General features: G+C 41.4%; 2 protein-coding genes across 2 annotated transcripts; both read right to left on the reverse strand.

The window, feature by feature from the left end:
• Positions 1-248: 248 nt before the first annotated feature.
• Positions 249-22865, reverse strand: TXNDC12 (thioredoxin domain containing 12). Its single transcript, XM_024739314.1, has 7 exons — positions 22645-22865; positions 12861-12921; positions 6560-6612; positions 5686-5759; positions 3993-4062; positions 3136-3219; positions 249-1106 (listed from the first exon to the last, which is right to left on the reverse strand). The coding sequence occupies exons 1-7, from the start codon at positions 22739-22741 to the stop codon at positions 1027-1029; spliced, it is 519 nt and encodes a 172-aa protein (XP_024595082.1). The 5' UTR covers positions 22742-22865; the 3' UTR covers positions 249-1026.
• On the reverse strand, positions 9517-11187 carry KTI12 (KTI12 chromatin associated homolog). The gene has a single exon (XM_024739313.1). It carries the CDS (start codon positions 11158-11160, stop codon positions 10096-10098), a length of 1065 nt encoding a protein of 354 aa, XP_024595081.1. The 5' UTR covers positions 11161-11187; the 3' UTR covers positions 9517-10095.
• Positions 22866-23307: the final 442 nt, after the last annotated feature.

A 23307-nucleotide genomic window follows, 5' to 3' on the forward strand; every position in this document is an offset into this window, starting at 1 on the left:
AGGCTACAACAATAAATAGTCTAGGAAGTAGAAAAGGCCTGCCCTGTACAAGAGTGACAGTGAGGAAGGAGGGAATTCAGTTATTTAAAAAGTAGAAGAGAAGAGCTCTGATGCCCATTAGAATGTGGGAGGTGCAGGTGCACGAGGAGTCCTAGACGGAGCTCCTAGATTAGGCCCTCAAGGTTAGTTTTCTTCCTAAATGATCTCCCTCCCTCCATTCTCCAAAAACAAAAAGGCCATCAAACACATTTCCTTTTAAAGTTTTATTAAAGTTTAATGGAACAATTAATATATATATATATATATTTTTTTTTTTTTTGGTTAACCCCAGTACAAAAATACAGTTGACGACTTGACAAAAATGGCTCCATCTAGGGCTTGAAGGTTTGAGTTTCTCCAACAGTAACAGGGGAAAGCATGCTTCCAGCTGGGCTGAGTCCAAAGCACACAGCCATTCCTGCACACGCATGCGTGCAAACAGGGAAGCCAAGCCAGAGAAGAGGAAGGAAGTTGAAGGGATTCAGGAAGAAGGCCAAAGATTATTCCCAGGAGAGAAAGAGAAGAAACAGGCTGGTCTCCTTGGTGGGGTAGAATTACGGATTTACATTTAGGACTTGTTTTAAATGATAAGCTATTTCTGCAATTTTAACATTATAAAACAGATGCTTCTAGTCTCTCTTCACCACTAAGGTGAGTAAAGCAGGAGGAAATGGAAAGATTCAACTACTGCAGCGTGAGGAGTAAATCTCCAAATGGCTCAAGTTTCGTGTCAAAAGGTGTCATTCTTTACCTTCAATGACAGAGACATTTAGGTGAGAGGGGACAGGAGAAGGAAGTCTGCCACACTCTGCTGGATCACAAACATGGAGACCAGCTTCTGGCAGCAGAACTCTTCCACAGTGAGAGGGCCCCTTCCCATGGAGGCAGGAACAAGGTTTAAATGTTCTGAGTGATTCCTCAATATTCCCTTCCCTACTGCCTTCCTTCCAGAACAGTAACTTTGATGAAAGGAGGGATACATTCATGTTACAACTCATCTTCGAGATGTTTCTCTCTGAAGGCATCACCCGTCAGCCTTTCCTGAGCTTCCTTCATCCCCTGAACAACTGTGAAATAAAGGTTGAGGGGAAAAGTATGAAGCACGCCTTTAATATTTGACATGTGACAACCAATACAGATTTTTATGTTTTAGGAGAAATATAAGAGGAGCACAGGATCTGGATTCAAGATCTAGTTCTGGATTTTAGCCCTGGACAGTCTCTTGAATTTGTTTCCTCATCTGTAAATAAGGTGATGCTACTTACTTCACACAGATTATAAAAATTAAATGAGAGAATGAATAATAAATGTGCTTTATAAACTATGAAGTCTTAAAAAAATGTTAGTAGTTACTTTGGCTTACCCTCCAGGATTAGAGTTGAACCCCTGTCACAGGCTGTAGATATTCACTTGACACTAAGGGAAAAGAAAACATCTTCCTACCATCCCCATCATCTCTTCTGGAGGATCGCTGCATGTACTTCATATCCTGTGGAGGTTACAGTTTACACTGGTATGTGAGTGTGTGCGTGTACTTGGAGGGAGGAGGGTCTTCACTGAAAGAGGTCGTCATATCTAGTATCAATTACGTATGGAAGAAGTCAAGTTCTCAGGTACAGGAGAAACCTGGAAGGCAGGCCCTGGGCAGACGGAAGATGAAACTTCTCATCTATCTTGGGCATCAAGGAGGGCAGCTGTTTCGGTACAGGCTCCCCATACAATGGCAGGCCAGTTGTTAGGCTGAGCCAGAGTCTGTGGATCTCAGAAAGCAAACCGGGTAGTATAGTTTGTTACATCCCTTTTGTTTTGCCCAAGCCTTTAGTAAAGCCAGGTTTGAATATTCCAGTTTCATGTCAGCTGAGCCATGGACAATTCAGGCAAAGGGTTCTGTGTCCACATTTGGACTAATGTGTTAAAGGATGATGCTGGTGTCAAGATGGAAGTGGTAACTTCATGAAATTCTAAAAGGAAGGTGAATTTCAGGGTCAAGAGTTGGGGACCTAAGGGAATTCCCTGGTGGTCCAGTGGTTAGGACTAGGTGCTTTCACTGCCGTGGGCCTGGGTTCAATCCCTGACAGCTACCCTTCTCCATGTGGAAAATTTCCCTGTAACACCAACCTCCAGTGATCAGCATTTGGGTAGGAAAGATGACATTCTCCTTACCCATGGAAAGGAGAGGATAACCTCCGCAGATCTCTTTCCTCTCCCTATCCTGAGAAATTAGAGTTCCGGGGACTCAGAACATAAAGTGATCAACAACCTGGCAGCATGGCAATGGGAGACACATGGCAACTTAGCAAACAACCCTCTTTTACAGATGGCGGGGAGAAATTCAGAAGGAAAACAGGGACATTACGTGGCATGAATTCCAACCTCTCCCTCTAGAATGACTGTGCTCAAGGATTAGAGAACAAAAAAGCATGACTGACTTATGATTTCAATCTTCCCTCACATGTTTGTGCTGACGCTGTTCCCTCTGCCTCGAATGATGCTTTCCGCATTCCTCTGCTGGCTAGGACTCAACCCAGTCATCATCCCCTCTAGCATGCCTCACGTCCTCTCCATGTTGGGCTACACTCCCCCCTACACACACACACCCCTTGCTTCTGTAACTTGAAATGTCCTCTTCATATGTGTCCATAGAGACAAATTCTTATCCGTATCCATCTAGATCCAGTTAAAGTTTACTATCTATGAAACCTTTCAGACTAGATCAGCTAACAGTTAGCATTCCCCTTCCTTTGAATTCTCACAAGAATAGCATGAGTGCAGTGGAAAACAACTAAGTTCTGGACTGAAATCCTGGCTCTGTGACTTTTTAACTGTGGGTCCACGGGCAAGTGACTATTTCTGGGACCTTCAGTTCTTAACAGTTTCCTGTGGGTCAGTTAGCTCCCAGCTGGATTATAAAAAGCTAGGCAAGGGGCTCAGTCTTATCTTTCTCCTATATTCTACACAGCATCTAGCCAAAAGCTAGTCATGCAGCAGATGCTCGGCTAACATGTTGAATTAGTTTCCCATCACAGACCTTGCATGTGGTTCATCCTACTGACACCTAGCAGCAACCCTCCCTCTTCTCTCTCAACATAACCATACCTTGCTCAGCACTGATGTAGAAATACTTGTAGCTGGGGTTTCCATTCTCATTGATGATTTCAGGACGGACCTTGCCACTGGGATCTATTGTAGACAAAATGGCAGAGGGATTGCAATAGTTACAACAGAGAGGTACTTTAAGCACCATATGGTACATTAGGCCTTCTGGAAAACGAGACCTGCCCATTTTGCTGCCCATTATCTCACCACCTTACCCCTTGTTTTTTATGTTGCAATCACAATGAATTCCTTGTAATTCCCTGAACACAACCCACCCCCACCCTCACTCCCCACCATGCCTTGGTATATGCTGGTCCCTCTTGCTGGCATGTTTCTTTTCTGTTTGATAATGGGGGGATCTATATTTTTGTTTCCCCCATAGAATCTAGCAGAATGCTGAGCAAAGATTAGGTAGTCATTAAATATCTTTTATAAAATTGTTTGTGGAAATACATTTTTCTTGTTATAGAATCCCATTGCTTCAACCTCACTACAGGGTCAAGGGTGGGAACTGTGGCTTATCTCAGTCCCTGTAGTGCCTAGCAGTGCTTGACATATGGCTGATGCACAAATGATTGCTAAATGGATAAATGAATGATCACTACTCTCCCACTGCTCACAAAAGCAGTTAGTTTTGGGGTTTTGTTTTGTTTTTTACAAAAGCAGGTAGTTAATGGGAAAAGTTTTCTTTCAGATCCGAGGTTCTGGTATTCAGAACTCCCCACTCTCTCTTGAAACTGGTTTTTGTTTTTGTTTTTAGCCATCCCAATAAAATTTCACTAGGTGGAGTCAGTGCCTTGCTTCATTTCTCTCTCCTTCTGCATCACGGATCCCCAGATTAAGACCTTTCACCTTACCCAGGAACAGGATTCGTGGAATATAACCCCCATCAGGGCTGAAATCTTCATCTTTGGGCTCTTCTTCATCCTGTTAAGTATAAACCTTAAGTCAGATCATGTTCCCTCTCTCCTCAAAACCTTTCAGTGGCTTCCCCTCCCACTCAGGGTAAAACCTTAAGTCCTTGCAGTGGACTAAGAGGCCCTACTTCACCTGCCACCTGGGCACTTCTCTAACATCACGCCCTACCCCTTGTTCAGTCTTTTCCAACCACACTAAGTTGCCTGCTACTGCTGTCATTAAACAAGCCGGGCATGCTCCCCACTCAGGCTTTTGTATTTGCTCTTACACTCCTCCTGGACACACTTCCCCTTTCATCCACATGGCTCACTCCCTTTTCTGCCTCAAATCTTTGCCCAAATGTCACCTTGTTTTCTAACTGCCTAATTAAAATTGCAAACTATCCCCTCCATTTTTCATTTTTAGCCATAGTATTTACCACTATCTGACATACTTTACTTATTTGTCTGCCTCCCCATATTCAATTCCTCATATGTAACTTAATGACAGCAAAGAATTTTGTCTGTTTTATTCATTGCTGATTCTCAGTACCTACATCACTGACTTGCACAGTTTTTCTTGAATGCATGAATTGATGAGACTGACATTTTAGTACAATTGTGAAGTTACACTTCTCCCAGGAGACATGACCACACAGTTAGCTTTCTTTTTAAGAAATCTCTCAAGCTGGAGAATGCTCACTGAACACATTTCTGTTTCCTGTGAGTGGTGATTCTAACTCATCACAGAAAGTGGTGAGGCGTTTAGATGCATAGAAATCAACAGTAATTTTGTCATTTATGGTGTGATTCCCATTTCAGAAGTTATATCAAATAGTTAATATAACTTTGCCTTCAGTGAGGTGTGTCAGCGTTCAGGCTATCCACTAGCTTTATAAGCAATCCCTTAGCTAACCTCAACATTAACTGGTAATGTGTTCAGAAGGTTTCCAGTCCTATGTTTAAATAAACATCAATTTATAGAAACAGGGCTAGGAGTATCATCACAGAGCATCCGAGCATCCCACATTGGAAGAGTACAGCCTAAAAGGCAGCACAGCTAGGTCATAGTACCTATTCTTATCACCTTTCAGGCTCTATGACCTTGACTAACCTAACTCCTTCAGGCCTAAGATGCTCAATCTGTAAAACAGGGATAGCATCAATGGCCTAAAAATCCCTTCTAACTCTAAGATCTGATATCCTGACTTGGGATTCCAACACCTCTGGTCAATGTGAAATACATAAAGGATATCTAATGAAATAAAAAGAAGCTCTACATATAAGCCCAGCACAGAGTAGGGTTTCAACTGAATCACATTTTGCAGGGAATTGTGGCCTACACATGTGACCACATCTTTAGTTCAGTTATACAAAGATGTAAAAACATGTCATAATCATAAGCTAAAAATGAAGGGACCTTAAAATTTAGTCATCTTATCCAATCTATCTTCTCCTACTTCCTCCCACAAATGGGGGCTCGATAGCATTCTACCATATCTGATGCAAGACTTAGTACTAGAGTTCAAGAGAAAAACACATACAGACAAGAAGACAGCTCTGCTGAGTAAGATTTTATACCATCAATGAGGCTAACTCTAAAACAGTAAAGACTTAAAATCATAGCAGAAAGGAGAAACTCTGGAAGTCTTACCTCAAGATTTACCATAACAAAATTATGGGCAAGTTCTGAAATTTCTGTAGATTCTGCAAACTTGGGCTTTAAAGCTAGGGGGAAGAAAAGATTTTGGAACAGAAGAAAACATCATTGTCATACCCAAACCCTAATTTGCTGAGATGATTCATATAACTGACCCTTTTGCTAATCTTAAGACCCAGAAATTAGGACACTTGAATTCTGGTCCTGCTTCTGCCATTTACTTGCATAGTTATGTACACTTAAGTGGCTGACTTTATTTCTCTTAAGCTTTCACCTAATTTATAAAATATAGATAATGGCATACTGACAAAAAAATTATTACTATTGGCTTTTTTACGTATTTCAATAACATCTATTTAAGAATAGATGTAATAAAGACAACAGAGTAACAATATTCTACCACTTATGTATATATATTATTAAACTAGCAATTTACACTAATTTCATACTCTTTTTCCTACATGATTTTATTAAGTGTAGCATACCAAACAAAAGGAGGAATCTGACTGGGAAGTGGCAGGCTGGTATACCAGAAAGAACACAGGCTACAAAGTAAGAAAACCTGGGCTCTAATTTGGTTCCCACCTCCTCCAGTAAGACCACTCCTCATGTCTCCCTCTGTTACATACAACTGTCCATACAACTACTGTAGCACCTGATCCCATATTCTACATAACCATATCTTAAGTGCCTCACCCTCCAACCCCTTGCAAATACAACTGCAAATTTCTTGAGGGCAGGCAATCTATACCATAAATTTCTTTGGTATTCCTTCAAGCAATAAGCATTGCTGAGCCAAAGTCAGTGTTAATATATTTTAAACATTAATATTTGAGAACATATCTGAGGTCTGATCATTTGCACCTACCTTTGCAAGCTCCACACCAGGACTTATGGATAATCACCATCAGGGGTAATCCACTTAAAAACAAAATGAGGAAATTATAATCTAGTAATTCCACTTCTTGAAATATATTCTAATAAAATGACCAACCAATGAAGACAAAGATTAATGTACAAGGATGTTCATGTAGTATAATTCAATAGGAAAAATTTTAAGACAATCTATTCAATAATAGTGGACTATTACAACAAAATTATTGCTAAGTTCTGACATTCCAGTAAATTCTGCAAATTTGGCTTTAAAGCTAGGGAAAAAAGACTGTAGAAGAAAACAACAAATTACAGCATTTCTAAATGTTATGGTTATATAACCACTGAAACGTTAATAAAATTTTTCATTGGTACACTGTTAAAGGCTAGAATATAAAATTATTATCTATAGTTTAGTTTTAATTATACAAATATGTAGAAAAGAGTCTAAAAGGAAATGTTCCAAAACATAATAGAGGTTATCTCTGGATAATGGGATTGTGGGTTTTACTATACTTTTCCTGTATTTTCCAATTTTTCTACAATTAAGTGTTTTTTTGTTTGTTTGTTTTTTTTTGCCACACCATGCGGCTTGTGAGATCTTAGTTTTCCAACCAGGGATTGAACCTGAGCAGCAACAGTGAAAGCACCAAGTCCTAACCACTGGACCACCAGGGAATTCCCAATTAAATGTAATTTTTATAATCAGGGAGGAAAAAGCTTTTTCTTTCATAAAATAATAAGCAACATATTCCACCTGAATCAGTCTTGGCCAGCTGAAGCTCTTACGCTCTCAAGGCTCAAATGCCGACTTGTAGAAGGGTCCTATGTAATCAGACATTGGCTTTCTCCATCATCCAACCCCCATATCACCACATCACCACATGCTGTACAATACTATCGCAGCATTTAACACATTGAACTGTATCTTTTATTTACCACATTTAACTGTATCTTTTTATTTACTTAGAGCTTCTTAAGGAAGGAACTCTTAGCTGCCTCTATACTTCCTACACCTAATATAGAGAATAATATTACTAGTAGCAAAAACTTATATAGCATTTACTGTGTACCAGGTACTATTCTAAATATATATAAATTAATTTAATAAGTGTCAAATGAATTAGTCAGCTATCTCATCATAGGCCTACTACAAATCTGGGACAGAATGGTGCCTCTAATACTTGTAAGAGCTTATAAACTAAATGAGCAGGACAAGGTTAGGTAAGAAGTGGGATCTACATAGCCATAGTAGCCAAATGTGCTAAACATTTATTATATGGCATTGTTGTATGTGCTTTACACACATTATCTCATTTAAATTCTAACAGGGCTTCCCTGATGGCACAGTGGTTAAGAATCTGCCTGCCAATGCAGGGACATGGGTTCAAGCCCTGGTCCGGGAAGATTCCACATGCTGTGGAGAAACTAAGCCTGTGTGTCACAACTACTGAGCCTGCACTCTAGAGCCCGCAAGCCACAACTACTGAGCCTGCGTGCCACAACTACCGAAGTCCGCGCACCTAGAGCCTGTGCTCCACGATAAGAGAAGCCACTGCAATGAGAAGCCTGTGCACCGCAATGAAGAGTAGCCCCCGTTCACCACAACTAGAGAAAGCCCGCACGTAGCGACGAAGACCCTACGCAGCCAAAAATAAATAAATTTATATATATAAAAAAATCCTCACAACAATCCTAAGGTAATGGTCTCATAATAGAAATGAGAAAACTGAGATTTCCAAGAAATTAAACATTTGGCCACATAAATTCTAGGTTCTGCCACTTAGTAGTTAACTTAAGTCTGACTCCAGAATCAATATTCTTTCTGACCACTATCATCTACTTCAATTTAGAACAGCAATCCAGAATCCATGGGTTTAAATCCAATCAACCGATAATCAACTAACTTGGAATTTGAGAATGAAAATGGAAGAGGCCTTAGATGCTGCCTAGTCCAAACCTCCATTTCATGCAGGAATCCAGTCTCATATATCAGAAACAAAAGGTGGTCCAGATAACCTGATAAGCAGAAATAATCACCAACCAAGGCAGCCCATCCTTTTAACAGCACCGTGTACTTACAGAACAGTTTAGAATGTCTTGCTTTCTCTTTTCTCCCAAGCAAACTCCTATTCATCCTTCTAGAGCAGAGGTAAGCAAACTAGTCTGCAGGCCTAATCCAGCCCACTGCCGGCTTCTGTACAGCAATGATATACAAACATGGTTTCTTTTTTAACATTTTTAAATGTTTGAAAAACAAATCTGAAGTATAGTACCTTGTGATATATTAAAATTAAATATAATCCATATTTCAGTGTAACCAGTTTTATTAAAACACATTCACACTCATTTGTATACTTATTGTCTATGGCTGCTTTTGTGCTACCATGGCACAGTTGATAAGCTGCAACAGAGACCCTATGGCCCTCACAGCCTAAAATATTTACTGTTTGGCCCTTTCCTGACCCTCGCTCTAGAGTGACAGTCCAAATGTAAACACCTCTGTGAAGCCTTCCCAAAACCACCACCTCTCAACAGCTAGTTAGTCCAATTCCTCCTCTGGGATCGCAAAGCATTCTAACCGCCAGTCCTTTTTATCCTCTAATCACCTGTTTACTTGTCTAAACTACTAACTTCTCAAGGGCAAAGACTATCTAATACATCTTTGAAAAACACAAGCACTGGTAAGGTAGGTACCATTTGTTTACTGAAATCAATGAAAAAAATGAAAGACAAGCTTAAAGTGCTATTTGTCTTGAAAAACAGAATGAAGCACCCAGTTATGGGAGTTGTCATAACAGTCACTCTAGGTTAAGACCAAAGCATTGAGACTCTCACCCAGCACTATGAAAGTATTTTTGATCAAAGGCATAACAGGGATACCTGTGTATCTAAAATGTTACATTAAGTAAATTACATGAAGAACATAAAGTAAAAGAGATGCCAGCACACTGTCTTCATCTAAAAGATTTTATTAAATGAAACAATCTAGTGGTTTTGTCTTTCACCATTAGAACCAAAACTTCCCAAGGACAGAAACCAGTGGATCTATCTGTGATCCCAGGCCCCAGGACAGAGACTAGCAAAAAGTAGGCACAGTACTCAAAAAACTGTGGTATGAAAAAAGGGCCAGTACAGATGCAAAACTGTGTCATCTTCAGTTCTGTTCACAATTATTTTAAAACAATTCATCCATCCAGTCTGCTTTCCCACAATTCAGATGGGGGAAATCAATGGTATGTGATACCCCAAGTAGAACCCAATCTAAGTAAACCCTGTCCACCAGAGCTCTGTCCTCTAGAGAAACTTGCCAAGCTCCTCCAAGCTAGTTCTCCATTCTTTCTAGTCTCAATTTATGCTGTAAACTCAAGGCCTGGCACAGAGGCGTTCAGAAACGTACGAGTGAATCGATCACAATAGCTCTATTTCCACGCATCAATATATTCTGCAGCCCTTCAGATTATTCTTCCCAGAGAAACAGAGAGTGCAGTAGTTAGACAAGGAGCCATGACTTTCCCCCACCAGCTCTGGTTAGTGCAGGCTCTGGCTCAGATACTGCAGAAACATGTTGGCCAGTTGAGGCAGGTTCTCATTATTGGGATGCATTTTGGTGTAGGAAATAAACTGGCGACGGAGGCGACTCAGTTCTGCCATGGTCAAAGGCCGGGTAAACCGCAGATGCTCTGTGGTGCCAGAAAGCTTAAGCAAGTCTCCAGGGACTGCGCTCTTCTGAGCTTCCATCAGTCCTGCCAACACCTGGCTGGTGACCTGGTCCAACTGGTGCAGAAAGGTGCCGGAGGCAAGTGGCTGTGACTGTGTAGACTGATGGGGTGGAGGAGCCCGGTTCTCAAACAAGGCAGCTCTGATCTCTGACAGAGGCAACGGCTCCTCTAAGCCCACCAAGGTGAACAGGGGCCGGTCCCAGCGGTTCCGAGAGTCGGGAGCTTCGAAGCGCAGCGCTAGGGCCTCCAGAAGTTCGGGAGGGTAAAAGGCACCGGACACATGCTCTGCAGATTTCTCGAATTCCGAAGTCACAAGAGCTGGAAAATCTGGCGTCCTGGTTTCCTCCCGCTCCAGTTCCTTAGGTACTTCTGCCTGGGCTCTCCCACTTATTACAGAGTCCACTGCCTGCGGTTCCCCGAGGACACCGGTGCCCGCCGCCAGAGGTCTCCCTCCCTCCTCAGCTCGCGGCCTCCAACTCACACTGACATTGCGGCTCGCACTCTCATCCGCGCCCGCCACCCGCGGTCCCCCGCTCAGACCGCCTGGCCTTACGCAGTAGACCAGGCAGAGCGGAGTGCGCGCCGCCCGCGCCAGGCAGTACAGCTCGTAGCGGAAGCCCTTGATGTAATTAAGCGAGTCGAGGATGACCACTTCGTGGCGACTCAGGCGCCGCTCCACGGCCGCTCGCAGGGCCCCACGCAAGGCCTTCTCACGGGCCGAATCGCCGTACACTGTCGCGTCCTCCGCGCCCAGCACCTCCGCGTCGTCCACCACGTACACCGCGCAGCCCTCGGCCGCCAGTGCCACGCGGAGCTCCTCCGCGCGCCGGCTCTTGCCGCTGTACGGCAGCCCGCAAAACACCACCAGCGGCATCCTCCCAGGGCGCGGCCATGTGCAACCGCGCAGCGTCAACTTCCGGGTTGCCGGCTGCTCCGACGCAAACCGGAAATGCAAGCCACACTTCCTGCCTCCCTTGACTCTTACAGGACCTCTGTTGCTATGGAAACAGGAGTTCTAGACCAACGAGAGCCAGATCCTGCTCTCTCAGAAAGGAGATGGAGCTTAGAACGGCGTCGGCTATTTCTGTGAAATGTTATACGTCTCAGGAGAATGTGATCTCCTGGCGGCCAAAGACTATGTCCATCAATTTATAATGGAGCCTTAAAGAACATTAAATATTGCAAAACAATCAGCACTATATTTAGCAAATGGAAGACAATTCACAAATACTAGTTCCCCTTCATTCCTTATAGCCAATAACATTCAGTAACTGTTTATTCAATAACCATTTCAATCATTCAATATCTTCATGGTTGGGAATTCAGAGATGAACATAAAACAGTCCCCCGACAAAGCAAGGGTCGGAATGGGAAAAGTCAGGCACCTACAGGCATAATAACATACACTCTAACGGATAGAGGTAGGTTGGGTTGTAAAAGTACAGAAGAGAAAAACAAAATGCCCACAAAAATTGCCGAAGACTTTACCTAGGAATAGTCATTTGATTTAGAACGTGAAAAACTAATAGGAATTTTTCTCCTGGGTAAGGATGCCAGATAAAATATAGGATGCCTAGTTAAATTTGAATTTCAGACAATCAACAAAAAATGTTTTTAAAATAAGTATGTCTCAAGTATTACTTGGGGCATATTTAAAATTACTTATTGTTTACCTGAAATTCAAATTTAACTGGGCATGCTTTATTTTTATTTGCTAAATCTGGCAACCCTACTCCTGCAGAAGGTATGAGGCTCAGAGCCATGAAGCTGTAGGATCTGTTCTAGCAAAAGCAAGCACTATAGTTTGGTAGGTGCAGAAGTGTGAGTATTTCTGTGCAAGGATGTGTGTGTATAAACGAAGTACACATACATTGTATCTTTATATCTCTCCAGTACAGTATAGTAGAGAATGTTCAAGTCTTGGCTCTGCTACTTACTTACTAGCTGTGTAAACTATTGTCAAGTTATGTAACCATTGTGTATCTAAATTTCCTCTCCTGTAAAATAATAACAATGGTTCTTATTTCACAGGCTGAACCAACCTCATAGGTTGTGAGGATTAAATAAATTAATGAATATAAAGCACTCAGATCAATGTTTAGCCTTTCCTCCCCTGTTCTGCCTTTTTCTCCTCCTTTGTATAAGTCTTCTGTGAATAGACTAAAGCTACTTGGAACTTGAGACTATTAGGCAGTATGGCTTACTGGTTGAGTGTAGGCTCTGAAGCCAGAGTGTCTGGGTCCAGATCTTGGCTCCACCACTTAATTAGCTGTGTGATCTTGGGCAAGTTATTTAACTGATCTATGCCTTAGTTTTCTCATCTGTAAAATGAAGATAACAACAGTACCCACCTCAAAAGAGTTGTTGTGAGAATTAAATGAGTTAATTCACATAATTCAATGTCTGGTGCATAGTAAGCACTTAATAAATGTTAGGTATTATTATTATTTTTGTTCTTATCAGGCAGCCCCTCCATTGCTCTGCCTTGGCATAATCCTTCACCTGAAATTAATGCTAAGTTGATGGCTGGAAAGTGTTTTACCACCATAAGTAACCTAAAACCATATCTTGTACCTGGCAGCTGCTTCTTTCTTCCCATCTTCTAGTGTCCTCCAATGAATGTGATCTCCAAAACCTGGAAGGAAAGAGCCTCATAAACATTCACACATGAACAAAGGGCAAAGACCCAAGAAAGAAATGTGGCATGTTCACAAGATACTCATAAAAAAAGGCTTTCCTTTGTCAAAAGCATGGTATTCAAGTCCCAAATCCACTGCTTTCTAGGTGTATGGGACCATGGACAGTCCTATGCCTCAAGCCTCAGTTTTCATACCTGTAAAATGGAGATAATATCGCCTAATTCAGTTTTTAAGGAGATTAAATTAAATAATGGTGGACTTCCCTGGTGGTGCAGTAGTCAAGAATCTGCCTGCCAAGGCAGGGGACACAGGTTCAAGCCCTGGTCCGGGAAGATTCCATATGCCATGGAGCAATTAAGCCCATGCACCACAACTACTGAAGCCCACATGCCTAGAGCCTGTGCTCTGCAACAAGAGAAGCCACCGCAATGAGAAGCCCTCACACTGCAACGAAGAGTAGCCCCCGCTCACTGCAACTAGAGAAAGCCCACAAGCAGCAGCAAAGACCCAACACAGCCAAAAGTAAAATTAATTAATTAATTTAAAAAAGACCTAAATGTAAGACCTGAAACCATAAAACTCCTAGAAGGGAACATAGGTAGAACACTCTTTGACATAAATCGTAGCAATATTTTTTTGTATCAGTCTCCTAAGGCAAAAGAAATGAAAGCAAAAAGGAACAAATGGGACCTTATTAAACTTAAATGCTTTTGCACAGCAAAGGGGACCACTGACAAAACAAAAAGACAACCTACCAAAATGGAAAAAAAAGTTGCAAATAATATGACCTATAAGGGGTTAATATCCAAAAATATATAAACAGCTCATACAGCTCAATATTAAAAAAACCAACAACCCAATTAAAAAATAGGCAGAGGATCTGAATAGACATTTTTTCAAAGAAGACATAGAAATGGCCAATAGGCACATGAAAAAATACTCAACATCACTAGTCATTAGGGAAATGCAAATCAAAACCACAATGAGATATCACCTCACAGCTTTCAGAATGGCTATCTTGAAAAAGACAACAAATAATAGATGTTGGAGAAGATATGGAAAAAAGAGAGCCCTTGCACACAGTTGGTGGGAATGTAAATTGGCACAGTCACTGTGGAAAACAGTATGGAGGTTCCTTTAAAAATGAAAAATAGAACTACTATGTGATCCAGTAATTCCACTCCTGAGTATATATCTGGAAAAAATCGAAAACTAATTCAAAAAGATACATGCATCCCAATGTTCATAGCAGCATTATTTACCAACAGCCAAGATATGAAAGCAACCTAAATGTCCATCAACAGATGAATGGATGAAGAAGATGTGGTATATACAGGGGAATTCCCAGTCATTAGGACTCAGCACCTTCACTATGGTGGCCCAGGTTCAATCCCTGGTCAGAGAACTAAGATCCCACAAGGCATGCAGTGTGGCCAAAAAGAAAAAAAAATTATATATACATATAATATATACTTTATATATATATACTGGAATATTACTCAGCCATAAAAAAGAATTAAATTTTGCCATTTGCACCAACATGGATGGATCTGGAGGGTATTATGCTAAGTGAAATAAGTCAGACACAGAAAGACAAATACTGTATGTTTTCACTTACATGTGGAATCTAAAAACTAAAAGAAATGAATGAATATAACAACAACAACAAAAAAAAGAATTTAGAACAGTGTCTGGGACTGGAGAATTGCTACAAGTATTTGCTATTAATATACCAGGCACTATTCTAAGTACTATACCAATATTGATCTTCATAACAACACTAGAGGTAGGTACTCTTATTAATACCATTTAACACATGAGAAAACCAAGGCACAAAGTTTAAGTAACTTTCCCAAGTTCACACAGCTAATGAGCATCAGAGCTGGAAACTGAACCTATGCACTCAGGGTCCAGACTCCTTACTTTTAAGCACTAAACAATGCTGTCCTTCAAAGCAGAAGGAGGTAAGGACAAAGAGGCAAGGGAGGGAGTAGACAATGCAGGGCCTGATAGGCCACTATAAAGATTCTTGCTTTTACTAAGCTCTTAGTGGGTTTTGAGCAAAGTATCAATAGTAACATGATGTGATTTCTGTTTTAACATGATTGCTTTAGCTTCTGTGATGAAAACAGACTAAAGGAAGTGCTATGGGTTGAACTGTGTCCCTCCAAAAATGATATGTTGGAGTCTTAATCCCCAGTACCTCAGATTGTGACCTTATTTGGAAATAGGATCTTTATAGAGGTAATAAAGTTAAAATGAGGTCATCAGGGTGAGACCTAATCCAATACGGTGTCCATATAAAAAAGGGAAATGTGGACACAGATATTCACACAGGGAGAGAACCCAGCCGTCTATAAGGAGAGAGGCCTGGCACAGACCCTTCCTTCAGCCTTTAGAAAGAACCGATACTGCCAATACCTTGATTTTGAACTTCTAGTCTCCAGAACTGTGAGACAATAAGTTTCTGTTGTTTAAGCCATTCAGTTTGTGGTGCTTTGTTATTGCAGCCCTAGCAAACTAATACAGGAGAGAAAGGCAAAAACAAAAGAGACTAGGAAAGTGGTTATTGCAATAATCCAAGCATGCAATGACAGTGGTTTGGACTAACTGTGGTGGTAGAGGGAGTAGATCCTATCAGATTCTGGACATATTTTGAAGGTAAAGGCAAAAGAAAGGATTTTGTTCTGGATATGGGGTGAGAGACGTTAAGGATGACTCTAAGGTTTTTGGCCTGGGCAACTAGAAGAATGGAGTTGTCATTAATAGAGATGGGAAAGAGAGTAGGTGGAGTGAGTTTTAGAAAGGAACATTAAAGAGCTTGGATTTGGAAATGTTCATTTTGAGATGCTTACTAGACATCTAAGTAGAGATGCTGAATAAGCAACTGAATATCTGAGCCCGGAATTCAAGGGACAGTTATCAGCATACGGATGTTATTTAAAGCTTAAGACTGAATAAGATCACTATGGGAGTGAGTGTAGATGAAGAGGGAGTCCAGGAGCCCTGGAGCACTCCCAGGTTAAGGGAGATAAAGAAGAACCAGCCAAAGACGTGAGGAAGAACTACCTGTGAGATCAGCAGAAAACCAGCAGCACATGCAATCCCAGAAGCCAAGTGTTTCCAAGATGTTTCAAGAAGGAAGGATGATCCACTGACACCAATGCTCCTATTAAATCAGAAATGACCACTGGATTTAACAAGTGGAGAATAATGCTGACCTTGACAAGACCAGTTTCAATAGAGGAGCGAGGATGAAAAGATGATTAGAGCAAGATCAAGACAGCCCAGGGGAAGAATTAGAGAACAAGTACACACAACTCTCTTAAAGAATTTTGCTGTACAGGGGCAATTGCTAGAGGCAGCTGTGAGTCCATGAAAGGTTTTTATTCAATATGGAGGAAAGTATAGGATGTTGAAAGCTGATAGAAATGATATAATAAAGTTAGGAAAACTGATGATACAGGACTAAAAGGGAGAGTCGAAAATATCTTGAGTAGATGAAAGGAGATGGGATTTAGTACTCAAGTAGAGGGATTAGCCTTTGCTAGGAGCCCTGATAGCTCATCCAGTAAAGACAGGAAAGGAAGGATATATGGATACTGGTGCTAGAAGGGAGGTAAATCTCATGGTGACAATTTTTGAAAGGTCTCTTCTGAGTCCTTCTACCTTCTGTTAAATAGGAAGCGTGGTGACTGGCTGAATGCAAGGATTGTGGAGGAAGTATTGGAGGTTTGAAGAGACAAAAGTAAATACGAAATAGTCCTTTGGGAGAAAACCAGAGAAACTAAGTGATAAAAGGCATGTTTCAGGAAAGAAGTGATTCCAGAAGAAAGCCTAAATACAAGGAACAGTGAGCAAATTAACTGGTAAACATGTAGATAAATCTAAATATTATCTGTATAAAAAATTTAATGCTCAATTTATAGAGTTAAAAAAGGAGAGAGAACTAAAATATTGGACAACAACAGCTTATAAGGAAAGAGGAAGAGACTGAAGTTAAAATATTCTAAGGCCCACTAACCATTGGGGGGTTAAGATATTAATGTTAGATTTTGTTAAATATGTGAGTAAAATTTCAAAAGTAACCATTAAAAGAACAGAACTAGAGTGCCAACTTCCAAACTCATAAAGGAGATAAAGCAAAATAAGAATCAGCAAATACTCAACCCCCAATGAAAGGGCAAAAAAGAGCAAATAAGAATAGAAAAAACAGTAGCAACGGAAATTGGATGAGAGAAATAAGACCAGCTCTGTCAATAATCACCACAAACATAAGTGAACTAAACTTGCCAGTTAAAGTTAAAAGACAGAATTTGTCAGATTTTGGTTAAAAAAACAAAAATAAAAAGAAACTACCTCTATGTTTACAAGAACACCTAAGACAGAAGGACTTGTAAAAGTCAAAAGACTGAAAAATATATCCCAGGCAAATGTCAGCCAAAAGCAAGTCAGGTAAGCTAGATTACTATCAGGCAAAATAAAATTTCTCCATAAACATGGACTACTCAGAAGCTAGCCGACAAAGCTTACAGCCATTGGAGGTTATTGCTAAGAGAGAGCCTAGGGCAGGGCTGTTCAATTGAACTTTCTCCAGTGATGGAAATTTCTATAGCTGCACTGTTCAATACGGTAGCTATTAGCTGTTGAGTACTTGAAATATGGCTAATGCAAAAGAGGTGCTGAATTTTTATTTTTATTTTATTTTAATTAATTTAAAAATTAAGAGTAACATATTCCTAGTGCTACTTTATCGGACAGTACAAACTTAGAGATCAGTCTGATCCTCTCATATTACAAAGGCCTAGAAAACGGAAGAGGCTACTCAAGACCACAAAGGAAGCCACAACCAGAATTTAGTCTGATTCCTAATTAAAATGCTTTTCCAGTGCCCCTGGCTGCCCTACTGCATTATCCCTATGAGTAAGTCTAGAGGTATAATTTGAAACAGTTCACTACGTGTATAAAATTTCTTTGAAAATTCATATTAAAAAGTACATTGGAATTTTTCACGAGTAATAATCAGCACCATCATTTTTTGAGTGCTTACTCTATATTATAATTACGATAATATAACAGCATTAATGACTAACACTTATATGCCATTTATTATATGCCAGCCATTGTTGTTCATGCTTTTACATGTATTATTTAAGCCTCACAGTAAACTTATGAGGTAGAAACTTAATTGTCTTCATTTTACAGATATGGAAGGTGAAGTTAAATAGCTTGCCCAAGGCTACAGTGCTAGTAAGTGCCAGAGCTGGGATTAGAACCTACGTGGTGGTGTTCCAGAGTCTGTAGTTTGCTCACGATACTTCACTGACTCTCAAGCAAAGATAAAAATGAATAAAGGAATAAAGGAATGTGGCTTCACCAAAGCAGAATGAAAACACACACTTCAGGTCTGGAAAACCTGGGTCCTTATGTTTCCCTACAAAAACAACTTGAAAAGGCACAGTGCTTACCGTGTTGCTACCTACTCCCCAATAACACCCACACTCACACCCATGCCAACGTGGAACATCTGAAGACAGTCCAATTTCCTAAAGTATCACCTGCACAGACACTTTATTTACTCCAGTTATCTGCAGAGTGAGCTGAAAGCTCCCATATTAGCAGCTCCTACCCTAAAACATTAATTTAAAAAGGGGGAAAAAAGGGAAAGTGGCAATTTCCAAACACAGCATTTACATCAGAATTCCCAAGCCCTTCATGCTCAAATTGTTTTCATGAGTGTAAGCTAAGGACATCAGAAAAGTATTATCCACCCTCTCCCAGCTGACAAAACAAAAGGTTAAGTGTCAGAACTGGCAGCCATGTCTCTGAAACAGGGAACACTGTACCTAAGAGGTGGAATAACACAGTGGCTAAATGAAGTCTGTCTGCATCAAACAGACCTAGTTTAGCCACTTGCTGTTTTCCCGTATGCAAAATATGACTAACAGAAATATTTGTCCCATAGGGCTGTTGCGACAGTGAATAGGTCACAGTACGGAAGGTAAACATTCCATATGTGTCAGTGCCAAATTTGCATTTGAGACTTGACAAAGCCATCCATTTCTGTTTCAGGCAGGAGAGCACATGAACCGCCCCCACTGAAAACTTTCTCATTTCTCCTTTAAAGTTTTCAAAGGAGTTTCTGCATTCTGAGCAGGAGTGGTATATTGTTGAGAACAGAAGCTCTGGAATTCGTATCTCAGCGGGTCCCCTTACTAGCTATGGGACTCCTGTGTCCCATTTTACGTTCTTCATCTGTGAAATGGGGATAATGATGAAAAAATATTATCTATGCTGTAAGAAAAAAATGGATTTACACATGGATAGATGACTACGTGGAGAGAGACATGATAGGACAAGGATAGTCAGACATCAATGGTAGACCTGGGAGGCAGACATAAGGGGGTCCACTGCGAAATTCTTTCAACTTTGCTATGTGTTTGAAAACTACTGTAATAAAATATTGAAAATATAATATCTTAATGAATGAAAATATTTATTTAATAAAATGTCAACTTCACAAGGAAAAAAATATATTATCTATCTTAGAGGGTTATTATGAGGATTAAACCAGTCAATACAAGAAAAATGCACAGAACGGTTCCTGGAATACAGCAAATATACAGTAAATGTTCATCATTACACTCCTCCCCACAGGTGATACATATTCCAAATTTTTAGCACACGGAAAACAACAAAATTATTTTAGAACTCTAGGATGTTAGAGCTGGAAGGACTCTTAGGAATCATTTCTAGTTCCAGCTCTCTCATGTAATAAATGATCCCCAGGGAAGACGAGAGCTGGCTATATAGTCTGACCAGGATTAAAACTCAGGCCTCCTGATTTCTATCCAGTGCTCACACCACACCACTGTACTTCCTCTTCTTAATGAAAACACTAGGGTCATTCCGTCTCTCCTCTCTGCAAACCACCAGGCCATCTTCTGGAAAGAGTCAAAACTACTTAAACATCTGGGAAGAAATCTTACTCATCACTGCTCCAGGTAGCATTTTTTTGGGAGGTGGGTGGTGAGCTGTAATCTATTTTCCAAGAAACCACACTCACAAGATACAAAAAAATAAAAACAAACAAACAAAAACAGTTTGAAATATGATTAATTCCTTTCAGGAACAATTCAATATTCTTCTTTGGGAGGATATAATAATAAACATTAAAAAAACACTTTTCTAAGTTTGTGACACATATTAAATACCTTTTGTTTTTTTGTTTAATCCTCACAACACAGCCCCTCCCCACCTAGGTTGCCCTTCTATATGCTCCTAAGTTACCTGCTATCTCCCTGCTTACAGTACATATCACAGTGTCATGTAATTGCCTGCTTACTTGTCCTGACAGTCTTCAGACTATGAGCTGAAAAAGACAGGAATCTCAACGATCATGTGTACCATTCATTTTTTCTTTCAACAAATATTCCTGGGCACGAATAAGACAGAAATGGTCCTACCTTACTGGGGCAGTCTGTACTTTCCAAAGATGGTTGCAACAATATCTCCCATTCCACATGCTCTTTTTACAATGGGACCTCAACATTCCTCCCATGGGGGATGGAGGGGGTGTGGTTAATTTCCCTTGCCCTTGAACATGCCCACAGAGTACAGTGGAAGTGATGCTATTTGACTTGTACAGCTAGATGATAAAAATGCCATGCATTTTCACCTTGTTCTCTTAGGGCACTCACTCTTGGAATCTAGCTGTCATATGGTGAGGAGGCCCACACTAGCCCGTGAAGACAGACCACATGTAGAAGTAACCAGCTCAGCTGAGGCCCCAGACTTGGATCCAAGACATATACCTTCCCCACTGTGCCTTGTTTAAATTCCTAGCCCACAGAATCGTGAGCATAATAAAACGCTTTCTTTACACCACTGAATTTGGGGGTGGTTTATAATGCAGCAATGGTAACTGGAACAACCACACAGAGCTTAATGTCTAACAAGGAATACTGAATACGTGACTCCAAGGTATTGCCTACACCTAACACAGTATACTGGAACAGGGTAAATTATTTGTTGCGTGTCTGAGGTAGTTATTATCCTGCCCCTTTTGCAGATGAGGAACTCAGCTTTGAGAAGTTTAGCAACTTGCCCTCGGCCTCTCAGCTGGTTAGTGGCAGAATAAATTAGAACTCAAATCTAAACCCACACTCCTAACACTACACTCTTCTGTCTCCTTCAGTACAATTTTACACTAAATATACAATAATCTGCTTTAAAATGGGACTGTCAGTACTTAAAACATTCTGGCTCAACAGAATTCACTGTGCAGTTTCATCGTTGAGATGGAAACCCACATGTCACCTTCTCAGAGAAGTCTCCCCTGACCTTCCTAGCTCAAGTAATGCCAGCTCCCTCATCCTTCTCCAGCCTTTCTACTCCATCAGTTCCATTTTCTTCCCAGAACTCATCCCTAGCTGAAATTATCTTGCCTATTAATTTGTTCATGTATCTACTCTCTGTCTCTCTGAATTGAATATAAGCTTTGTGAGAGCGGAACCTTGTCTGTCCTATCCATTGATATATCCCTAGTGCCTAGGACCATGCCTGTAATACGGTTGGTGATCAAAAATTATTTACTGAATGAAGGACTGACTGCACTCAGGCACACTGAACGTCCACCCAATCTCATCACGCACCAATAAATGTGCAAATAGGGAGGATAAAACACAATTAACAACAGCAGGATTGCAGCAGAGACATTCCATACAGCAATGTCACTACAAAAAAAAAACAAGGAAAGGGAGGGGAATGCATGCTACCACACAACCACTTAGAAAAAGCATAAAACCCTGAGTTCCAATAAAGATGTAGGTAATGGGATGGATGGAGTAGGGGGTCACACCTCTTATTCTCCATTCATAACCACTGCCCCCTCACTCTTCAGAAAAACTCAGTTTCTTCAGACACACCTACTGAACCACACCAAGGAACCAAGAACAACTGTTAGTGACCTTATACTGTTCGCCAAAGTTCCCTGGTTGTTTTGAGGGAAAAAGCTCTTGTATGATTGAGCTGCAAGCTGAGCTTGCCACCAAATAACTATGGTTATTCCAACCAGGGTGTTTGGCAGACGTTTTCCCCAAAATGAACTGAGCCTTATATATAGGCTGCATTGGGTCTTCGTTGCTGTGTGCGGGCTTTCTCTAGTTGCGGCGAGCGGGGGGGGGGCTACTCTTCGTTGCGGTTTCTAACATCAGACCTTTGACCCTTCATCTGGCCCTTCCTTTTGTGCCAGTCACCCCTCCCTAGGATATAGGTGCTGTTCGTGCCAAGATAAGGAAGCAGTAACCTAGCTCTTAAAAGAAGAGGTGAGGAGGGGACTCTTCAGACCCAGGGCAAGGGTCTAAATAAACAGATCCCCAAAGGTCCTATTTCTCCCAGGAGGGAAGGTAACGGTGCCTGAGGGCCTACCAAGTGCTAGGCACTATGCTGGTCTCTTAAACATGCTTTTCCTAACATAAGGGAAATTCCTTACCCCAACCCAAGAATTCAGGGAGGCCTCAAGTAAAACTTCCCCATCTCAACATTCCCCAGACCCGCTACTCCTCACCCCAAATTCCAGGAGCAGTTCGAGAGCATAAAAAGAAAGCTAACGTGGCCACAGAGATAAAATGGGAAAGGGATCATGTTAGAACAAGAAGAGGGTTGTCCCGGGCTGGGGCCCAGGATAAGTAAAGATTAAGATAAGAATGCAGTCTGACCCTTTCCAAGCCCATTATGTCCATCAGAAGAGGTGACGAGGAGCAGGAAACTGAAGCCCAGCAAACAGGTGGCTCCGAGACGAGGCCGCAGCTCCATGGTGGTAGGTGCGCGGAGCCACGGGGCTGAGCAGACGTAGGGCCCGAGTCCTAGCAGAAAGTCCGCGCGGTTTCCCAAGTGCTGCTCAGCCCATCCGCTCCTGTTCCCAGATTTTTTTTTTTTTTTTTTTCTAACCCTGAAGGAAGTGATGTTAGACGGATGTGGGTGGTGCCTCCGGGGTCCGGTTTGGGAAGGAGTGAGAGTTTAAAGGTGCAGATCACGAAGAAGGCTGCGGGGGCTGCTTTTGAGCGCTAGTTGCTTCCCCAGGTTCCGGACTTTCAGTCTGAGTACCGAGAGAAAAGATGGGCCGAGATAGTGGGGGGTGGGGAGGAGGCTCGGGAGAACCGTTGCTGCTTGCATCCGTTGCTTGCGTCCGCCTGCGGGCTAGCCCCTCCCCCCAAAAAACCGGTCACTTAATATTCACTACGCAAATTATTGATCTGTGAAGTCAGCAGCACCGAACAGTGGGCGGGGTGCCCATTGGCTTCGGGTCCCCCCTCCCCCTTCGCAAATAAAAAAAAGGCAGACAACCGGATTTCATTCTTAGGTTCCTGCGCGAGTCTCGA

Source organism: Neophocaena asiaeorientalis, unplaced genomic scaffold, assembly GCF_003031525.2.
Source record: "Neophocaena asiaeorientalis asiaeorientalis breed wild unplaced genomic scaffold, Neophocaena_asiaeorientalis_V1.1 scaffold138, whole genome shotgun sequence".
NCBI lineage: Eukaryota > Metazoa > Chordata > Mammalia > Artiodactyla > Phocoenidae > Neophocaena > Neophocaena asiaeorientalis.